The 21,994-nt window shown below is 43.5% G+C and overlaps 1 protein-coding gene across 1 annotated transcript; it reads right to left on the reverse strand.

The window, feature by feature from the left end:
• Positions 1 to 5,996: 5,996 nt before the first annotated feature.
• On the reverse strand, positions 5,997 to 21,393 carry fis1 (fission, mitochondrial 1). The gene is made up of 5 exons (XM_059943810.1): positions 21,299 to 21,393; positions 17,954 to 18,086; positions 17,242 to 17,318; positions 17,049 to 17,154; positions 5,997 to 6,355 (listed from the first exon to the last, which is right to left on the reverse strand). The coding sequence occupies exons 1-5, from the start codon at positions 21,341 to 21,343 to the stop codon at positions 6,258 to 6,260; spliced, it is 459 nt and encodes a 152-aa protein (XP_059799793.1). The 5' UTR covers positions 21,344 to 21,393; the 3' UTR covers positions 5,997 to 6,257.
• Between the last annotated feature and the right edge of the window lie 601 nt (positions 21,394 to 21,994).

Raw genomic sequence — 21,994 nt, forward strand, 5'->3', positions numbered from 1 at the left:
GATAGAGACACCCAGATGGTAAGTTGTTGCTCAGGTGCCAGGGTCAGGGACGTCTCAGATTGGATCCATGGCATTCTAAGGGGGGAGGGTGAGCAGCTGGAAATCTTGATACATAGTCACAGAGAAGTATAGAACAGATCAGGCCCTTCAACCCATTTAGTGCATGCCAAAGCAAATGAACTGCCATCGACCTACAACGGGACCATAGCCCTCCATATCCCTACCATCCATATACCCATCCAAACTTCTCCTAAACATTGAAATTGAGCTTGCATGCACCACTTGTGCTGTCAGCTCACTCCACACTCCTCAAAGCCCTGAGTGAAGAAGTTTCCCTTCATGTTTTCCATAACCTTTTCACCTTTCACCCTTAACTCATGACCCACCCAACCTCTGTGGGAAAATCCTGCTTGCATTTACCCAATCCATACTCCTCCATTTTCTATACCTCTATCAAATCTCCTCTCAATCTTCTATATTTCAAGGAATGCATTACTAACCTATTCAATCTTTCCTTATAACTCAGGTCCTCCAAACCTGGCAATATCCTTGTAAATTTTCTCTGTACTCTTTCGACCTTATTTACATCTTTCCTATAGGTAGGTGACCAAAACTCCACTTGTTACCTCAAAATAGGACTCATCATCTTATACAACTTCAACATAACAATGGAACCCCCATCTCCTGAACTTAATACTTTGATTTATGAACCCCAATATGCCTAAAGCTATCTACCTGTGATGCCACTTTCAACGAATTATGGACCTGTATTCCCAGATCCCTTTGTTCTGCCACACTTCTCAGTGTCCCACCAGTCACTGTGTGAGACCCACCCTGGTTGGTCCTCCCGAAGTGTAACACCTCACACCAGCTTACATAAAATTCCATCTGCCACTTTTCAGCCCATTTTTCCTGCTGTTGCAGATCCTTCTGCAAGCCACGATAGAGTTCCTCGCTGTCCACTACACCCCCAATCTTGGTGTCATCCACAAATTTGCTGATCCAGTTAACTACATTATCATCCAGATCATTGATACAGATGACAAACAACAAAGGACACCACTACCATCAGAGAGGGAATCATCTACTGCTACTCTCAGGCTTCTCCCACAAAGCCAATGTCTAATCTAATTTACTACCTCATCTTGAATGCCAAGCGATTAAACCTTCTTGACTAACTTCCCATGTGGGACCATATAGACAACATCCACAGCCATACCATCAAATTTCCTGGTAATTTCCTCAAAAAACTCCTTTAGATTGGTTAGATAGGACCTACCATGTACAATGCAACGTGGACCATCCTTAATCAGTCCAAGTCCATCCAAATACTTATACTGTATATCCAGGCCCTCAGAATACCTTCCAATAACTTCCCACTACTGATGTCAAGCTCACTGCCCTGTAATTTCCTATTTATTTTTAGAGCCTTTCTTGGACAGCAGAACAACACTGGCTATCCTCCAATCCCCTGGTACCTCACCTGTTGCTACGGATGATTTAAATATCTGCTTTCCACAGGGTCCAAGGGAATATCTCATCACCCTAAAGACAGTAAACACCTCCTCCTCTGTAATCTGTAAAGGGTTCATGAAGTTGAGGCTGCTTTGTCTCACTTCTGTAGACTCCATGTCTGTCTCCTGAGCAAATACAGATGCAAGTTAAGATCTCCCCCATCTCTATTGGCTCTACACAATGAATACCATTCTCATCTTCCAGAAGACCAATTTTGTCCCTTGCAATTCTTTTGCTCTTAACATTTCTGTAGAATCCCTTGGGATTGTCCTCCACTTTGTCTGCTAGGGCAACCTCATGCCTTCTTTTAGCCTTCCTGATTTATTTCTTAAGTGTTCTCTTGCATTTCTTTTTTTTTAAACTTTTTTTTAATTGTATTTCAAGTGGTTACAAAATAAAAGTATGGGAAAATATATTACCCATCCCCCTCCCCTTAACCCTTCCCCCTAGCATCCCTATAGAAGAAAAAAGAGAAAGAAAGAAAGAAAAAAAAAGAAAGAAAGAGTGCCTGGATATTGGAAGATCCCCACATGCTCCATGGAGTTCGTAATAACTTTAGTATATATATTTATTTCTTTCCCCAAATAACCAATTATTTCATCTTCAGAGCACTTATATATTTAATCCTGTCTTTTGTAAATAAGGGCGCCAATTTCTTATACTGCATTAGCACCCCATTTGCTGCTATCTGCATATACCTGCTATGCACCTCCTTTTTTCTTAACCAAGGCCTCAATATCTCTTGAAACCAAGGTTCCTACACCTGTTATCTTTACCTTTTATTCTAACAGGTACATATCAGCTCTCTACTCTCAAAATTTCACTTTGAAGGCCTCCCCAGCTACCAAGTACACTTTTGCCAGAAAGCAGCCTGTCCCAATACATTATTGCCAGATCCTTTCTGATACTGTCAAAATTGTTCCTTCTCCTATTTAGAATCTCAGCCCGCAGACCAGACCAATCTTTTTGCATATTTACTTTGAAATTAATGGCATTACAATCACTAGATGCAGAGTGTCCCCCCACACAAACATCTGTCACCTGCCGTTTCATTTCTGAATATCAAATCAACTACAGCATACTCTTGCTGGGACTTCTACATATTGATTCAGGAAACTTTCTTGAAAATATTTGCCAAACTCTATTCAATCTAGTCCTTTTACAGTATGGGAGCCCCAATCAATATGCGGAAAGTTAAAATCACCTACTGTAACAACATCGTTTCTTTCAACAGTCTGCAATCTCCTCAGATTTGTTCCCTTGGGCCATTGCATGGACTGTAATATAGAACCATTAACATGGTCACATCTTTCTTATTTCTCAGTTCCACCCATAATGCCTCACTGGACGAGTTCTCTACTCGGTCCTGATGGAGCACTGCCATATTTTCCCTGACTAGTAATGACACCCATCCTCCTTTAATCCCTCCCACTCTGTCACGACTAAAACAACAAACCTTGGAATATTGAGCTACCAGTCCTACCCTTCCTGCAACCAAGTCTCAGTAATGACTACAGTATCATAATTTTAGGTGTTGATCCATGCTCTGAGCTCATCCGCCTTTCTCTTGATACTTGGCAACAATGACATATGTAGGAAAGGTAAGGAGATCCTGATAGAGATTTTAGGGAGCTACGTAGGAAGCTGAAAAGCAGGACCTCCAGGGTAGTAATCTGTGGATTGCTCCCCATGCCACGCACCAGTGAGGATAAGAACAGGATAATTTGGTAGATGAATGTGTGGCTGAGGAACTGGTGCAGAGGACAGGGCATCAGATTTCTGGATGATCGGTATCTCTTCTGGTAACAGTATGACCTGTACAAAAGGGACAGATTACACCTGAACCTGAGGACCACCAACATCTTTGCGGGCAGGTTTACTAGAGTTGATCAGGAGGGTTTAAACTAATTTGGCAGGGGGTGAAAACTGGAGTGATAACACTGAGGATGGGGTTTACAAACAGTGGTAATGTGTAGTGAGACTGCTAGCAAGGAGGTGGTGATGTTAGGCAAAATTGCACTGAACAGGATGAGTTGCAATGTAAAGGGAAGGTAAAATGAAAAGGGTGATGAAGGAATTATAGTTGAATGCAGTATATGGAAAAACGTGGATGATCTTGTAGCACAGTTACAGATAGACATGTATGGCATCACTGAATCAAGGCTGAGAGAAAATTATAGCTGGGAGCTTATCATCCAAGAATACACAATATATCAAAAGGATAGGCAGGTAGGCAGAGGGTGGGGAGGCTCCATTGGTAAAACAAAATCAAATCATTCCAAAGAGGTGACATAGGATCGGAAAATGAAGAATTATTGTGGGTGGAGCTAAGAAACTGCAAAGGTAAAAAGACCCTGATGAGACTGTATACAAACCTCCGAACAATAGTAAAGATGTGCTCTACAAATTACAACAGGAGATAGAAAATGCGTGCCAAAAGGGCAATGCTACAATAGTCATGGAGGATTTCGATACACAGGTAGACTGGGAAATTCGGGTTGGTGCTGGACCCCAAGAGGGGGAATTTATAGAATGCCCGCAAGTTGGCTTTTTAGAGCTGCTCATGGTTGAGCCTATTAGGGGATCAGTTATTCTTGATTGGGTATTGTGCAATGAACCAGAATTGATTAGCGAGCTTAAGATAAAGGAACCCTTAGGGGATCAGTGATCATAATGTGATAAAGTTCACCCTACAATTTGAGAAGACGAAGCTAAAGTCAGATGTATCAGTATTACAGTAGAGTAAAGGGAATTGCAGAGGTATGCGAGAGAAGCTAGCCAAAATTCATTGGAAGGGAACACTAAGCTGCAAAGGTTGGAATTTCTGGAAGCAATTCGAAAGGTTCAAGGGTTCAATTTTCTATCGGAGAATGTATACAACATTCAATCTAAAAGTCTTACTCTTCGTAGTCACCCATGAAACAGAACCAAAAAACCCAAAAGAATGAATGACAGAAAATGTCAGAACCCCCCCCAAGACCCCCTCCCCGCACACACAGCAGCAAAAGTATCAACCCTCCCCCCTTGCTCCAGCAAAAGCATCAACCCCCCCACCACCACTACCCACCATGCAAGTATTAGCAAAGCCCCCAGAGACCATGATCTATAGTCCATCAAAATCTACTGTCCATCCCAACACTTCGACATCTCTTTCTCTCATCAGCAAAGGAGAAAATAGCACTCCTGCAACAACGAGAGGGGAGACCAATAGCTCAGTTTCTATATTACAATCGAAAAGCCAAAATATTCTAAAGGCAGGATGACGCAACCGTGGCTGACAAAAGATGTCAAAGCCAATATTAAAATCAAAGAGAAGGTATACAAGGAGTGATTGATAAGTTCGTGGCCTAAGGTAGGAGACAATTTTAGAAAACCTAGCACATTTATTTTTCAACATAGTCCCCTCCTACATTTACATACTTAGTCCAGCAGTCGTGGAGCATACAGATCCCTTCTTTGTAGAAGTCGGCATCTTGGACCTCCAGAAGAGGGCCGCAACAGGGGTGATTGATAAGTTTGTGGCCTAAGGTAGAAGGAGATGAGTTATTAACTTCAAACTTTCTGCATAATCACCCAAAGAGTTGAACTGCACGTGCATGTAACGAGAGCTGTATAACTCATCTCCTTCTACCTTAGGCCATTAACTTATCAATCACCCCTGCTGTGGACCACTTCTGGAGGTCCAAGACGCCGGCTTCTACGAAGAAGAAGTGGAAGTGGTGGCTGTGGGTCCAATTTCAACATCTAAGAGGAATTTAGATAGGTATATAGATAGGAGGGGTATGGACCAGGTGTGGTTCAATGGGATTAAGCAGATGAAGAGTTGGTTTTCTTTGCTGTAGTGTTCTACAACTATGACTCTACATCTGGTGTTGAAAAGATGCTGGAATATCTAATCAAGGAAAAAAGAGCTAAATGTAGCAACCAAAGCAAAATGGTTTTATAAAACACAAAAAAATTGACAAATGTGCTGGGGTTCTTCAAGGATGTAGCAAGCAGTGTCTATGAAGGAGAACATGGAGATGAACCGTACTTGGATTTCCAGATAGCAGTGCTCCTCTAACAAATACATAGCATTAAAGACAGATGCATAAGTAACGATCATACAGCACTTCAGAAAGCATACCAATGCGGACTCAAGAATGGTCATCACAGACAGAAGCTCAGCCCCACCAGATCTCCAAACCATTTCTCTACATCTCATTCATCTCAGAACAATAACCCCCTACTTATCCACCATACTCCAACCCCTCTGGTTACTCCCAACTACACACCACAGACTCCACAACTTGTCCCCCCCCCTCACAAATTCACTGCACCACAAAACATCTCAGGGCCACAGATACTGCCCCTCACATAGGAGTGCTTAATGAGGCAACGGGAGCTGTACATTGCCTCCTCCATATCCTGGGGGCATTTGAAGGGAGTGTGAAGAAGGAGACGGTCGGAATTTCTGTCATAGCATGGCTCTGGCTGACACACACTGTTAAATTGGCTGGTTTATTCAGTTTACAAAGTTGTTATTTATAACATTTACACCAGTGTTTTCCCGAAAGGATAACTGAACAATTGTTCCAAGAACAGTCACTGATACAGTATTAGAAAGTAATTAAATATTTTACATTAAACAATGTTCAGTGTAAAGCATTGATACAGAAAAACTTCAGTCAAGCCAAGAGTCAGTGTTATAGAGAGGATCATTAAATTAAAGGAAGCACTTGCAGCATCTTCAGGCACATAGGTCAGGATTTGCCCTTGCTCACGGCCAGTCCGATCAGTCCCGCCATTCCGGCCAGTCCCACGATTGCACCCCCAACGATCGCCATGCCAAGCAGGCCATCTGCAAAGAACAGCGGAAAGGTCAGGATGGTGAGCAACACGGAGGAAGAGCTATTGAGTGGAGAGGCACAGAAAGGTCAGGGTGATGAGCGGCACTCCGGCCAGTGGCCAGAGGGGAGGCTCCTGAGCTCAGTCCTGCGGAAGTTAGAGGGATCTCGTTCTATCCCTTTCCTGTTTGTGAGTTAGCAGCCAGACCACAGAATGCAATGCCTTTCACTACAGGGTTCCCAAACAACAATGTGGGCCACTCATTCCATTGCCACTTTCTAAAATAAAGCTGCATAGTAACTGGTTCTTCAGTATTTCATTTCATGTATTTCATGGTGCTGAATCACTTGGTAACATTTATTTGATTGTACAACTTAAACTTGAGAATTTAAGCCCAATGGTGTCACAAAACATCCAAGTTAGGTAAAGCGGTGTTTCTACAGCAAACTGCATACAGTTGCCATTTCCTAAAATAAAACAATGTAGGAACTTAAGCTATTATGTATTTCATGGAGCTGAATTGTTTGGTAGCATTCATTTGATTGTGTAACTGAACCCTGAGAAGTTAAGCAAAACTTCTTCCAAACTGGTTAAATCCTCCCTTTGCTGAGGAACTTGTGTAAGATGTTCATTTATTGTCAGGCTCATGTAATGGAGAGATAAAATAAGACAACATGAAACAGTCTCCTCACCAAGGCTGCATCAAACACAGGTTTAAACTAATCCCATTTTATCCTCCCCACAGTTCTTTCAACTCCTCCCACATTTTCCCCTCACCTGCAAACTAGGGGCAATTTATAGCAGCCAGTAAACCCACAATCTGCACTTCCGTTGGGACGCGGAAGGGAACTGCAGCACCTGGAGAAATGCACTTGATCACAGCAAGAACGTTCAAACTCCACACAGAAACACTGGAGGTCAGGGCTGAACCAGGATCTCTAACTTTACCAGCTGCATTACTGTCCTGTCCCATTGTTCTCAGAGGTTACAGGAGCACTGCTCTTTCTGAAGCACATTAAGAACATGGTTTTGAAGTTTATACATGGTACTACATATTGCTGTCAGAGAGCAGAATGTGCAGTGGGTCCACCTATGGGAGATTGCTTTCGATACAATAGTGGGAGAGAGATGATAAAGTCATAAATGTACAATTTTTTTTTAAGTGGTAAGAAGGCCTGAGGACATTTATTAGAGAAGATTTGTTCACATTCAACACCAGATTCAGCAGACTTCAGACAAACTATACTCAAGGAATAAAGTACAACATGGTGAGTATGATACAGTACATTATTGAGATATAGAGTTGTACTGGTTAGTACAACACTGTACAGTACCAGCACTCGGGTTCAATTTCTATCACCATCTGTAAAGACTTTGTACGTTCTCCACGTGACTGTGTGGTTTTCCTCCGGGAGCTCCAGTTTCCTCCCACAGTCCAAAGATGTACAGTACTGGCTGGTGGACTAATTGGTCATTGTAAATTGTCCTGTGATTAGGCTAAGGTTAAAATCGGGGGTTGCTAGTCAGCACAGCTGTATCTCAATGAATAAATAAATAAATACAGAATAGACAGGAACTAGAGCAGAAGGAAATGGAAGGGTGCAGAAAAGAAATAGCTTTGGTGAAAAGGATAAAATCATAAGAAAAGGCAAGATAGTAGAGGAGACACAAGAGATTGCAGACGGCAGTAGAGATGTGAAACTAGAATTAGCAAAGGATCATGGGTCAACTGGGCACTGACCTTACCGCTGGATAAATACTTCCTGTCATTTTTAAGTGTTTATGCTTAAAATAGAGCATTCAACAAAAACTAAGGAGAATTAACAGGGTATTATAACTTCTACTTAGTTAGGAATAAACAGAGCAGCTCATGCCTGAGAGGCTGTGAGTTAGAGAGTGTACACAATACACACCAGATGGAACCAGATGTCCAAAGAAACTGTAACACCAGTCAGATCAAGTCAAGCAGCAGCTGGATTTATTACCAGCACTATGGTGTAACCTCCAAGAGGACCACAATGCTTGTCATTGCGTGCCTCAGTGACCCAAACAGCTATGTTGGCTGGAGTCAGCGCTTTCTCCTTTGGCTTTTGGTAGGGTCACCCGTGCCAATTTGGTCAGCAGGTAGAGGTCAGTCTAAGAGTGGTCCACCAGTTCTCCAGGTTCAGGGGTTCAGCTCAGGGCTAGCAACCCTGACCGGTAAAACAAAACTGTTATGGAGACAGCAATGAAGAATCCTTCAACATCTGAGTGTGACGGTATTCCTGAGTCTCCACCTGGGACTTGCATGACTGACAGTAGTGAAAACCGAGCTACTAACACGATGAAGGAAGCCCTGAACACTGCCGGAGATGGAGGACCTTCAATGCTGCCTGAAAGGCCGTGGCATAACAGGCAGTAGAGACTAAGGTGTGAACTTCTGTCATGTATCAATTAGACTATGACGAGTTCAGAGTAATGCTCAAAAGAGAAAATCATTAAACAGTTACTAGGCTTCTAGCTTGGGCAAGGCCTTTCATTTGATAAGACAGACTGTGGATACACAGAGCACTGGGTGAAACAAAAACAGGTTCAAGAGGTTAAATAGGTCTCTGCTCAATGGGTACACATACAACAATCAAGCCTTTATAATCCTAGACTTCATTATCAATCAAAAATAAGGTTCAACGCTGGAGCTACGTAAAGGACAAGTCTGCCCTCAGCTGGAGGATTGTGTGCAATGCTTAAAATACTGAACAGATTTATAGTAAAAGGACTTGGCAGAGACTTATTAGCTCTCCCCATATGCAGATGGGATAGAAAAATAGATTATTCTGGCCAAAATGACCAGCAGTAATTTGACTGAGCTGTTTCAAGGGTTTAAACACTGCAAAGAATGAGAAATTTTCTAATGCTCATGTCTGTACAAAGTTTACAGTCTCAGGATATCTAAACGCACTCTGGAGTGCGAGTGACTAACAGTTTTAAGTACCAGCAAGCTCTCAAGGCCAGCAAACATTGTTGAGATCAAATAATCAGCTGAATCTTCTGCCCTATAACCACCCACTATTTGATCACGTTTCCCAGTAAGTACTGGTGAGGTTTAAGCAACACCTATCTACTTGCACCACAATCTCATACAGCAATTCCAATAGGCAGGAATACATGAAGCTGCAGAGTAGGGGACTCTGCCGAATAAACCATAGGCACATCCCTCCCCACCATCAGGAGGAACCTCAAGAAGGCAATATCTAACAAAGGCCCACATCTTTTGGGCCAGGCAGAAGGTACAGAAGTCTGAAGTCTCACGTCACCAGCTTCAAGATCAGCTACTTCCCTTCAACCATTCGGTTCTTAAATCTACCTGCAAAAACCTACTAACTAATTTAGTACAACTAGATTATGACCACTTTGCACAACAACGGATATTTTGTCCTAATTCCATTCTTGCTTGTAACAATTGTTTATAAATACTGGGAGAAGGCAGGAGAATGGGATAACGAATCAGCCTTAATGGAATGGCATACTACATGCCACTGTAAGTTTTCATTGCACTTGTATATATGACAATAAACAACTTTGATTCTCGAGTTTTGGTCACGATCTCTGAAATACTCCCTCACTGACACCTGCCGGGCTACATTTCCAAAATTTAGGTCCAGTATCTCCCCTTCTCCAGGATCATCTACATATTGGATGTATGATAAAAACTTCAAACCTCTGAGCCTTTCACATTTCAAGACTCAGTGCTCAGGACTCTGAAGTCCCCACTACCTGAACCAGACCATAGAACACAGGCAGAATCAGGCCATTCAGCCCATCAAGTTCGCCACTCCATCACGGATGATTTATTATCCCTCTTATGACACTCTTCTGCTCCCCCACCCCCCACAACCTTTAACACCCTTACTAATCAAGAACCTATCAACCTCCACTTTAAACCTACTCAATGATTTGGCCTCCACACCTGCCCATGGCAATGAATTCCAGACACACCACCCTTTGGCTAAAGAAATCCATTCTCATCTATATGCTAAATGGACATCCCTCTATTCTGAGGCTATTCTGATCCTAGACTCACCCACTATAAAAAACGTCCTCTCCACATCCACTAGCTAGGCCTTTCAATATTCAAAGTAACACTAAGAAAAAGTTGGAGGAACTTAGCAGGTCAGGCAGCTTCTATGGAAATAAATAAACAGTCGACATTTCAGGCCAAGACCCTTCTTCAGGACGGAAATAAGATGGGGAAGATGCCAGAATAAAAAGGTGAGGGGAAGGAAAGGAGGCTAGCTAGTATGTGATAGGTGAAGCCAAGTGGGTGGGAAAGGTAAAGCGCTAGAGAAGGAGGAATCTGATTGGACAAGAGAGTGGACCACAGGAGAGGAATCCGGGCGGATGTGATTGGCAGGTGAGAAGGGGTAAGAGGCAAGAGTGGGGAAAAGAAGAGGAGGGGAGGGGGGATATTTACCAGAAGGAGAAATCAACATTCATGCCATCAGGTTGGAGGCTACCTGGAGGAATACAAGCTGAGGCTGGCCTCATCTTGGCACAAAAGGAAGCCTTGGATCAACAAGTCAGAATAGAAATAGGAATTAAAATGTTTGGCCACTGGGAATTTCTGTTATTGGTGGATGGAGTGGAGGTGCTCAACGAGTCTCACCAATGCAGAGGAGGCTGCATCGGGAGCACTGGACACAATAGACAACCCCAGAAGATTTGCCTCACCTGGAAAGACTGTTTTGGGCCCCAGGTGGAGGTGAGAGAGGAAGTGAATGGGCAGGAGTAACACTTGCTCCACTTGCAGGGAAAAGTGCCAAGAGGGAGGGAGGACAAATGGACAAGGGATACAAGAGAATCACAGAGGGAGATATCCCTGCAGAAACAGGGGCAGGGGTAAAGATGTGTTTAGCGATAGGATCTTCTGGAGATAGCAGAAGTTGCAGAGGATAATGTTTTGGATGCAGAGGCTCATGGGGTTGTAGGAAAGGACCAGAGGAACTCCATAACTGTTAAGTCGGCAGGAAGATGGGGTGAGTGCAAATATTCGGGAAATAGAGGAGATGTAGGTGAGGGCCGCATCCATAATGGATGAAGGGAAACCCCACTCTTTGAAGGAGGATGTTTCAGAAAGGAAGGTCGCTTCCTGGGAACAGATAAAGCGGAGGTAAAGGAACTGAAAAAAGGAACAGCATTTTTACAGGAGACAGGGAGGGAAGAGGTACAGTCAAGATAACCATGGGAATTGGTAGGTTTATAAAATAAGTCAGTTGACAGCTTGTCCCCAGAGATGGAGACAGATCGAGAAAGGGGAGGGAGGTGTCCGAAATGGACCAGGTGAATTTAAGGGCAGGGTGGAAGTTGGAGGCAAAGTTGATGAAATTGACAAGCTAATCCTGGGTCCAATGGAGTCTTCAACACAGCAGAGGAAGAGTTGAAGAATATTACCAGGGAAGGCTTTGAACATGGACTGTCTATGTAACCAACAACAAAATCAGGCATAGCTGGGGCCCATGGCTACCTCTCAAGTCTGGAGATAGTGGGACAAGCCAAAGGAAAAATTGTTGAGGGTGAGGACCAGTTCAGCCGATGGAAGAGGGTTGTGGTAGAAGGTAATTGGTTGGTTCTTTTGTTGAGACAAAAGTGGATAGAAGCATAAAGGGACTGAACATCCATGATGAAAATGAGGCAGTCAACACCAGGGAATTATAAGTTACTGAGGAGATGGAGAGCATGAGGTGCTGCAGATGTAGGTGACGAGGGCCTGAATCAAGGTACAAGGACATGAGTTCAGTGGGACAGGAGCCAGCAGAGACAACAGGCCTACTCGGACAGTTGGGTTTATGGATCTTGGGTAGGAGGTAGAAGCGGGCAGTGCGGGGTAAGGGAACTATGAATTTGGTGGCAGTGGATAGGAGTTCTCCGGAGTTGATGAGGGCAGTGATGGTGTCGGAGACAGTTTTCTGATGGTCCGGAAAGAGGTCCTCTTCGAAAGTAGATGCGAGGAGGTATCTGAGAGTTGCTGCCCAGCCTCAGCAAAGTCGAGGTCAGTGTGGCACTCTGACCGCTATTCAACAGGTTTCAATGAGACCCTCCCCCACCCCCCATTCTTCTAAACTCCAATGAGCACAGGCCCAGAGCCATCAAATGCTCCTCATATGTTAAATCTTTCACTCCTTCATTTCTGGAATCATTCTCAGGAACCTTCTCTGATATACTTTCAACTTCAACATGTGACTCTTTCAACATTCAGTAGGTTACAATGAGATCTTCCCTCATTCTTCTAAATTCCCAGTGAGTAGGGTGACATTTGCAATGCCTTTTCTCACTGTTACCATCAGGAAGGAGGTACAGAAGCCTGAAGGCACACACTCAGCGATTCAGGAACAGCTTCTTCCCCTCTGCCATCCAATTCCTAAATGGACATTGAACCAGTGAACACTAGCTCACATTTTTAATATATATTATTTCGGGGGGGGGGGGGGGGGTTGCATTATTTTTCATCTATTCAATATACACATACTGTAATTGATATACTTATTTTTTTCTTTTTCTAGATTATGTATTGCATTGAACTGCTGCTGCTAAATTAACAAATTTCACATCACATGCTGGTGATAATAAACCTGATTCTGAATTTCCAGTCCTGCAGAAGCATGCCAGAATCTATTAATTCTTGAAAGATCATTACTAATGCCACCACAATCTCTTCAGCCACCTCTTTGAGAACCCTGGGGTGTAGTCCATCTGGTCCAAAGTTCAAAAATTTTCAAAGTAAATTTATTATCAAAGCACATATATTGCACAATATACAACCCTGAGATTCATCACTTCTGCCCCCGACACACTCAAATTTCTGGCATATTGCTTGTGTTTTCCACAGTGAAGATTGAGACAAATTCTTATTAAATTCATGTCTGTCATTTCTTTATCCCACATTACTTCCTCTGCAGCGTCATTTTCCAGTGGTCTAACAACCATTTTTGCCTCTTTTGCTCTTTATATATCTGAAAAAACTTTAGTTATCCTTTGATATTTTTGGCTAATTTACCTTCAGGAGAGCTATTCTTATGGATTTTTTTAAACTTGCCTTCTGTTGGTTTTTGAAAGCTTCCTAAAGCTAGCGTCCCTTCCCCATCAACTTTGGCCGGCTCTTCTCTCATGTAGAACAAGGGTTCTACATCTTCCGATCTACATCACCTCTTTCTAAGGATTTGATTTAATTCTTTTACCAACAGAGCCACCTCAATTCCTCTGCCTTCCTTTTGATACATGGTATCAATGCACATTAAACTCCCCAACTATGATCTTTTTAACCATGACTTAGTGATACCCACCAATCTCTACTCTGCTTCAAGATCATCTACCTTATTCAATATAGTGTGCTTACAAATACAATACCTTAAATCCTAATCTGTCACCTTTTTTTTCGGTTTTCCCATGTTACACTGTGACTCATTTTACTGACAGTAATTTTGCCCTATCATCTGCCTGTTCTTCCTCACACTGCATCAATTTATATACTAACAGCTCCATCCTTAGGCTGATCACTATGATTACCATCCCCCTGCCAAATTAGTTTAAAACCCCTCCAACAGCCCCAGCAAACCTACTTGCAAGGACATTGGTCCCCCTAAGGGTCCAGGTGTAACCCATCCTTTTTATACAGGCCATACCTTCCCCAGAAGAGATCCCAATGATCCAGAAATTTGAAACCTGGCCCCCTGCACCACTTCTTCAGCCACTCATTCATCTGTACCATCATCCTATTCCTACCCTGACTAGCACATGGTACTGGTAGTAATCCAGAGATTACTACCATGGAGGTCCTGTTCTTCAGTCTCCTGCCTAACTCATACTTATTGTGCATGACCTCTTCCCCCTTTCTACCTATCTCATTGGTGCCAATGTGCACCACGACCTCTGGCTACTCACTCTCCCTCCTAAGAATCTTCTGGACCCTAGTAACACAGCATCTTGGCTTCTTTCATGGCCACAGAATCTGCTGACCATCCACTGAACTATCAAGTCTTCCATCACTATCAGTTTGCCTGACTTTATCCTTCCCTGCTGAGCCTCAGAGTTCCACTGGCCTGGCCTCCCTGCTCCTGTACCCTGACAAGTCATTTTCCACTAGCAGTATACATATTGCTGAGGGGCATGGCCACCAGGGAACCCTGCACAAGCTGTTTACTCCTATTACTTCTCATGATGGTCACCCATCTACTATCTGTGTGTGTGACCACCTCAGTAAAAGTCTTTCAGCTTCCCAGATGGTCCTGAGTGTATCCAGCTCCAGCTCCTTGACATTGTCAGTCAGGAGCTGAAGTTGGGTGCACTTCCTGCAGCTACAGTCATCAAGGAAACAGAAGGAGCATTCTACTTCCTGAAATACCATCCTGCCTATACTTGCTATATCTTTAACTTCTCAAACTGAAGTTCAAGCCTGCAACCGTTCTCGTCGAAGGCAGTTGAACGAAAGCTTGACCACTCTAAACGCTGTCCACTCCAACAATGGCTTAAACCTCGCCCTTTTTATTGGCCGTTGCTAAGTTACTTTTAACCCAAGCAACACTGGCTCCATAGACAAGCCCTGACAGGTCCCACTCACTTTTGAACACTGGTGCGCGAAGTCCACAAGGAATTGTATCCAATTCACTCAGTGACCTCTGGCTCCATAGACAAGTCCCAACAGGCCACGGTCACTTTTTAAATCTGGTGCATTAAGTCCAAAAGGAACTACCTCCATCTCACTCCTTGATCTCGCACTCTGCAGACAAGTCCTGATCGGCTCTTTTCCTCTTACACCTGTCTATATACCTCCCCATGGTTGTTACACCTGCAGTACATCCCCCTGCAAAGTGACTGTCCTCCTTTCGGATCCACCTATGTAGTCTCACTTTAAAACCTTTCTAGGAGATCAGTCCATTACTACAGGAATGGACTCCAATGGCACCTTTTTTAAGATCCCTCCCTACCCCACTCCCATTATGCCTGATGATTCTATTCCCTGGAATCTTGAATTACCAACTCCGGGCATCTTTCAAAACAACACAACAAACAAAATGCTGGAGGAGCTCAGCAGAAATGTCATCTGTCCATCACCCTAACCTGCTGAGTTCCTCCTACATTGCGTGTTGCTTCTTTCAAGCACACCTCAATGACAACAAAACACTTAAGGCAATGTCAACAGAAACTGCCGGAAATCTGAAATCCAGGAGCTCAGAGGTTGAGGTTTTTGAACACACTGTGACTATTGTCTTTGTCAATTGTTGCTTCTTTAATTTAATAAATTGATTGTAGTTCTAACCAATACATCAGTACCCAGTGTCCCAAACTGCAGCTTCCCTTATACCACTGTTAACAAAGCCCTAAACGGCTTCTCATCCACGGTCTGTCTCTCGTCTCCTCCCTGGAACAGAAGGATAGGATTTTCCCCCGGCCTCGCCACCATCCACACTAGAAAGATCATTGCTTTGTCCACGTTTACCCTTTATAACTGCTCCCATTCATTCAGAAACCAGAGAACAGCTTAACCCACAGTTACCCTGGTTTCACCTGATCTTTACAACGCCCCACTCCCTGTAGCTCTGAGTTTTGGATAGACAACTGTCACATGCCTGGTGAACCTCCTTTAGATCGACTCCAGTGTTAAGGCACAACCCACCCCAGCAGCTGGGACATTTTCAAAAGGAGGTGAATCAAGAAATCGACATCCACCATTAAGGATCTCCACCACACTCTTCTCATTCCTGCCATCATGGAGGAAATACAGGAACCTAAAGCTCCACGCTCAGTGTTTTAGGAACAACTTTCTCTCCTCTGCCACCAGATTTTCAAACAGTCCATGAACACTACCTCACTATCTATCTTTTGCACTATGCATTAATTTTTATTGTAACATGGTGATTTTTTTTTACACCTTGTACTACACGGCTACTGTAAAACAACAAATTTTACGATCTATGTCAGTGATAATAGACCTCATTCAGAAAGGTGTGCATCTCTCCAGATTTGGTTATGAGGGAAATACAATGGGATTAGTTGCAAGGGCTGGGTGATGGCAAAGCACACTGTGGCTAATGGGCCAGTTCCCATGCTGAAAGAGTGTGTGGGAAGGCTCAGCAAGGAACTAAATAATAAACAGAGAAAGTTATAGGAATACAAGGTCGCAGCAACAAAGTGCATTGCTCTTCAAAAGAGCTACTGCAGGGCTGATGAGGCCAACTTCCTATGGTGTCCTGTAAGAACTTATTCTTTAAACTGACAACCACGTGAGGTGCGTCAGTCCTTGTGGGTCATAGTCCATTTGAAATGGAAGGAAATACAATGTGTAGTGCTGACCCAGGCAGATTCTAAAGATGTATCAATGTCATTTCTATGTGTACATTCAGTGTCTCAGCACTGCAGTTGTACTGGGCAGATAACCACAGGATGGTCCAAGAGATGGGTTTCAAAGGAGAGTAGAGTTCAAAGTTGGAGAATAGTGTACAAAATCAGAGACTGAAGGAAAGAATTCCAGAATTCGGAGCCTCAGTATTTGGAGGCAACTGAGCAATTACACACAAAAAAGATTGGAGGATCGGAAATTGAGAAACCTGTATATCTGATTTATGAGGCCATGGCGCAATATACTGCGATGGACACAAAAACAAAGGAAACTGAGACAGCTTATATCGCGTGGCAGGCTCACAGTTTATGGACTGCCTCAGCATTCCACATCTCACCTCTCTGCATCTTTTTGTTGATGAGTTTTTCCAACTCCAAGCACTGCTGGTTGTGTGGCTCATTTTTCAACATTGAGCGAATGAATTTCAGAGCTTTCTCGTATTCCTGAAAGACAGAACAGTTTTCTCACACTTCTGTAAGACAAGGCACATTCGGTCAAAGCTAGAAGCGTAACAAACTGTAGACATTCACCTTCAACCGATAATTTCCAACGGCCAGGTAGAAAATGTAATCTCTCTGCTCCTCTTTGGATGAATCGGGATACAACTCTGAATGGAAAGGAGAGGAAAAAAGTGTGAGAGATAATAGGAGAGAAGACAGCAACTGAAAACTCACAAGAACACATACTACTCTCGCCAAAAGTGGTCAAAGTCCTGTCCAAGCAGAGGGCCTGACCTGGAACTACATTACTTTCCGAACACTGTCATCGTTATAAGCAGGGTCTGAGAATTGAACCTCTGCCTCATCCCCTACCCCCAGAAGTGCAAATGCTCTCTCTCCTTCATTAAAAACTTTTCACATTGCCACATCTCGAATGCCATCATGGCACAGATCATGTGAATGGTCAGTCTGTTTGCCAGGAGTCCAAAGCTAGATGACATATGTTAAGGTGAGAGAGGGAATACTTAAAGGGGACCCAAGAAGCACGTTTATCACATAGAGGGCGGTATATATGGAACAATCTACCAGTGGAAGTGATAGAGGCAGATACGATTACAACAATTAAATGATATTTGGACACATACATAGATAAGAAACCTTTGGAGGAATGTGGGCCAAATGCAGGTAAATAGGACTAGCAGTTTCAGTGGCCTGTTCTGTGCTGTATTATGCCTTGACCCTAAGTTAGCCCTGGCACCAGGACAAGTCAGTGGGATTGAAGTGTGTTCATGGTGTGGCTCACCCTCCAAAATGGCAACTCCTTTAACGATGTCGCTAGAGTATTTGCTCCGGATTAGGCACCAGGCATATTCAAACTGTGTGGCTCTGGAGAGCGAGCCCTGCCTCAATTCTGCATTGTACTTCTTCTCAAACTTCTGCAAAACAGGCAACACAAATGTGGTGATGGAGCAGTATCTACCACACGGTCAGTGTTTCTACCTACTGCTGGATTCAGAACTGCCTTGCACTCTTCTCTCTAACACTGCAGCATGTCCCTCAACACTCCACAAAGCTCAACCAATGTCCCACAACTCCAGGTACTCACGCAAAGGCACCAGCCCAGCCCTGCTCCCACCCATCAATCCCCCTTCCAGCCCCACAATCACCCTACTCCCTACATCCCTCTGCGATCCACCCATACACCCCTATCAACCCACTCCCAGCCTTCCTCTCACCCACTCCCCCCTCTGCAGAGCCATTCTCCTGTTACCACACAACCATGGGCATCCCCCTGGCCCACAATGCCCAGGTGTTCCTGGCCCCCGCCATCCTACATGCAATCCACAGGCGCCCCATACACAATCCTCAAGCATTCTACCCATAGCACCCCCACACACAATCCCCGGGCATCTCCCCCCACCACCACTGCTCCCATGCAATCCCCAGACACCCCCCTCCACAACTCCTCCATGTAAAACATTAATAACTTCTACAGTCAAGTCTTTTACCCCTAGCTTAATATAATTTCTTCTTCTGTCCCACTTCTAATTTGTGCTGTACCATATCTGCCATGAAAGTAACAAATTTTAATTTATCAACAATACCTTTGTTATAAAATCATATACTTTATATATTGACTTTAATCTATCAGAATTGTGGATATAATAGGTCCTATTGACATTGTCCTCTGTATTTTCTAAAGAGTTTTTGCACATGATGTGCCCATTTCTTCCCAAACATGCTGCACTTCCACAGCTTTATTCACAGGACACCGTGCCAAAGCAGTGCTATGTTCCCCTCAACAAACGCTACATCTTGGCCTCGTGCATTCTCCACAATTACCATGATCATGTTCTCCACCACATCTGCAACACCATTTTTTACCCCGACATACAGCTGCCACGTGGTCAAACTTTGGGCATTGAAAACATCTCAAATGGAGTGGCACGTAGACTTGAACTATACGACTCATATAACCCAATCCAGCAACTTTTTATCCATCAAATTTAATCAACACCAATAAGTTACAGTACTGTGCAAAAGTTTTAGGCACTGTAAATCTGTATAAATTTCATATTTAGATGTTTACCATTGGTCTTCTGAATTGCTGTCAGTAGAAAAGCCCAAATTTTAGATTTCCAAACACTCATTTTCAAAAAAAAAATTAAATGTTAGAGAATTTTTTGTATTTTATTAAAGAAACATATTAAATAATAGATCACTTTTCAAATAAAATCTTGATTACTTCGTAGGTATACAGCCAAGTGCATGATTAAAAAAAGTTAACAAACAGGATGCTAATGATCAATGACATAGTGAGTTGAATGAACTAATTAACTGACTCAGAAACAGATGTAGAAGGGATCAAACTGGGCAAAGGACAAGCAAACTAAAAAGGTGAGGCTGTGGCAGATGTGACAGCTTAACCTTCAAGGTCATTTAATCACAGCAACAAGACACAAGTGATCATCCTGCATCAGCAAGGTCTCCCCCAAGCAGAAATTCTGCAGCAGCTGGAGGTTCAAGTGTGCTGTCCAAGCTCTTCTGAAGAAGCACAAAGAAAAGGGCAAGGTTGAGGACCAGAATTTCGGTGGTCGGCCACAGAAAATTAATGCAGAAGACAAGAGATACTTCAAGCTGAAGTCCCTTCTAAATTGGGAGAAATCCAGCATTGCAATCAGCTTTGAACTCACAGAAACTGCTGGAACCCAAGTACACCCCTCTACAGTTTGGAGAAGTCTTGCCAGAAGCAGTCTTCATGGAAGAGTGGCTGGCAAAAAGCATTCATCCATGCTGGAAACAAGACTCACCAACATACAAAAACACAAGGACTGAGGTGCTAAACAATGGCAGCGAGTGAAAATGATGAGTGAAAATGTGAAATTTTTGACTCCAAGAGGGGGTAGTTTATCTACAGAAAGAATGCGACATGGGATGAGTGTCTGTAGCCAACAGTGAAGCAGGCAGGGGTTCACTGCTGGTTTGGGCTGCACATGAAACTAGTGAACTAGTCAGAATTAATGGAATCCTCAATGCTGAGAAGTACAAGCAGATTCTCATCCATCACATCAGGTAGGTGTCTGATCAGTATTAACTTCATTCTGCAGCAGGACAATGATGCCAAACACGTGGCCAAGGACATAAAGAACTATCTTCAGTGAAAAAAAACAAGGAGTTCTGCACAATATGGTGCGGCCTCCACAGAGCCCTGATCTCAACATCATTGAGGCTGTCTGAGATTACCTGGAAAGGGACAAACAAACGAGACAGCCGAAGTCTGCAGAAGAACTGTGATAAGTTCTCCAGGATGTTTGGAACAACCTTTCTTATAAAGCTGCAACAACAGTGTACCAAGAGAATTGATGCAGTTTTAAAGGAAAAGTGTCGCACCAAATATTGATTTGATTTAGTTCTTTTTACTGTTTACCACTCTTTATGCTATTTGTTGATATTTAGAAACTTTTCATTATTTTTGAAAGCATTTTTGCCTTAAATAATTTCTTTAAGTGCCAAAAACTTTTGTACGGTACTCTATCTGCTCTTACTCTACCATAAAACCTTTTTAAACGTTTAGCGTTTGTAATTTTTCCACCAACTAAATTATTTTAACGTGGTCCATGGATACATCTAGGCACTCCTGTGATTACTCCCCCAAAGCCACTGTCATTCAGTACAGTTCCTTGGTATTGCTTTCATTCCTTCCATAGCTTTTAAACCTAAAACATTCTCACGTACCTTATGATCTTTACAAAGCACTAAAAGAGCCCAATCTCTTAGAGAATGATATCTAACGTTTTACTTAAATTCGTAATCAATTCGAATCACTATCAAAAACAGATCCACATTTAAACCTCAGCAATATCTTAAACTCTTCCTTATTTTATTTAAAATATGTCTACTGCCTTCATCACTCAACTCGCTGCTTATTTTTCCGTTTCCCAGAAACCCGCCATTCGCCTCCCTCCGTACAACTCCTACGACCCGTTACCTACCCCCGCCTGCTTCCTGGCATCTCTACCCACTCCCCCACCCCCTTCCTGTCTGAGAGTAACTCCCAACAACAAGCTCAGTCAACAACTCCACCAGTCAGTAAAACCCTTTTTGCCCCCTCACCCTCCGCCTATTTTCCCCCACCCCCGCTCTTTACCAGCAGGTCTTCCGACGACACGATCTCATTGACAATCGCCTCCATTGTTCCGGAAGTTTACGGCTACGTCAGCTTCTGAGCATGTGTCAGTCACGGCCCTTCGTACGCATGCGTGTTGTTGCCGGACCCGCCGTAGGGTCCCGCCATGTTTGTTGCTGGCAGTCGTTGCCCGTCAAGGCAGGGCTCAAGGCAATGAATAATCAGTTAGTGATCAGAGAGAGTAATTAGCGAATGGCCTGTGGTAAACTATGTGTATACCTGTCTGGACACGCCCCTCTGCTGACTGCTCCTGTGGCTCCTCCCACAGACCCCTGTATAAAGGCAATTGGGACACTGCTCCTCCCTCAGTCTCCAGGATGTTGTGTGATGGTCTCTTGCAGCTAATAAAAGCCTATCGTTTGCCTCCCGTCTCCGAGAGTTATTGATGGTGCATCATGATGCTTGCAAAGAAACAGAACAATCTCGGAGCACTGTTACTATTGATAATTTGGGAGATCAGATCAGGACATAATATGAATGGTAGGGTCCTGGGGAGTGTCATAGAAAAGAGGGGCCTGAGAAGTGCATAGTTCTCTGAAAGCCATGTCACAAAGAGGATTCTGAAGAAGGCATTTGGCAGACTGGCCTGGGCGTTGAGTGTAGAACCTGGAAAGTTGCTGCAGTTAGGTAAGAAGTTGGCGAGGCTGCATTTGGAGT

This window comes from Hypanus sabinus, chromosome 18, assembly GCF_030144855.1.
Source record: "Hypanus sabinus isolate sHypSab1 chromosome 18, sHypSab1.hap1, whole genome shotgun sequence".
Lineage (NCBI taxonomy): Eukaryota > Metazoa > Chordata > Chondrichthyes > Myliobatiformes > Dasyatidae > Hypanus > Hypanus sabinus.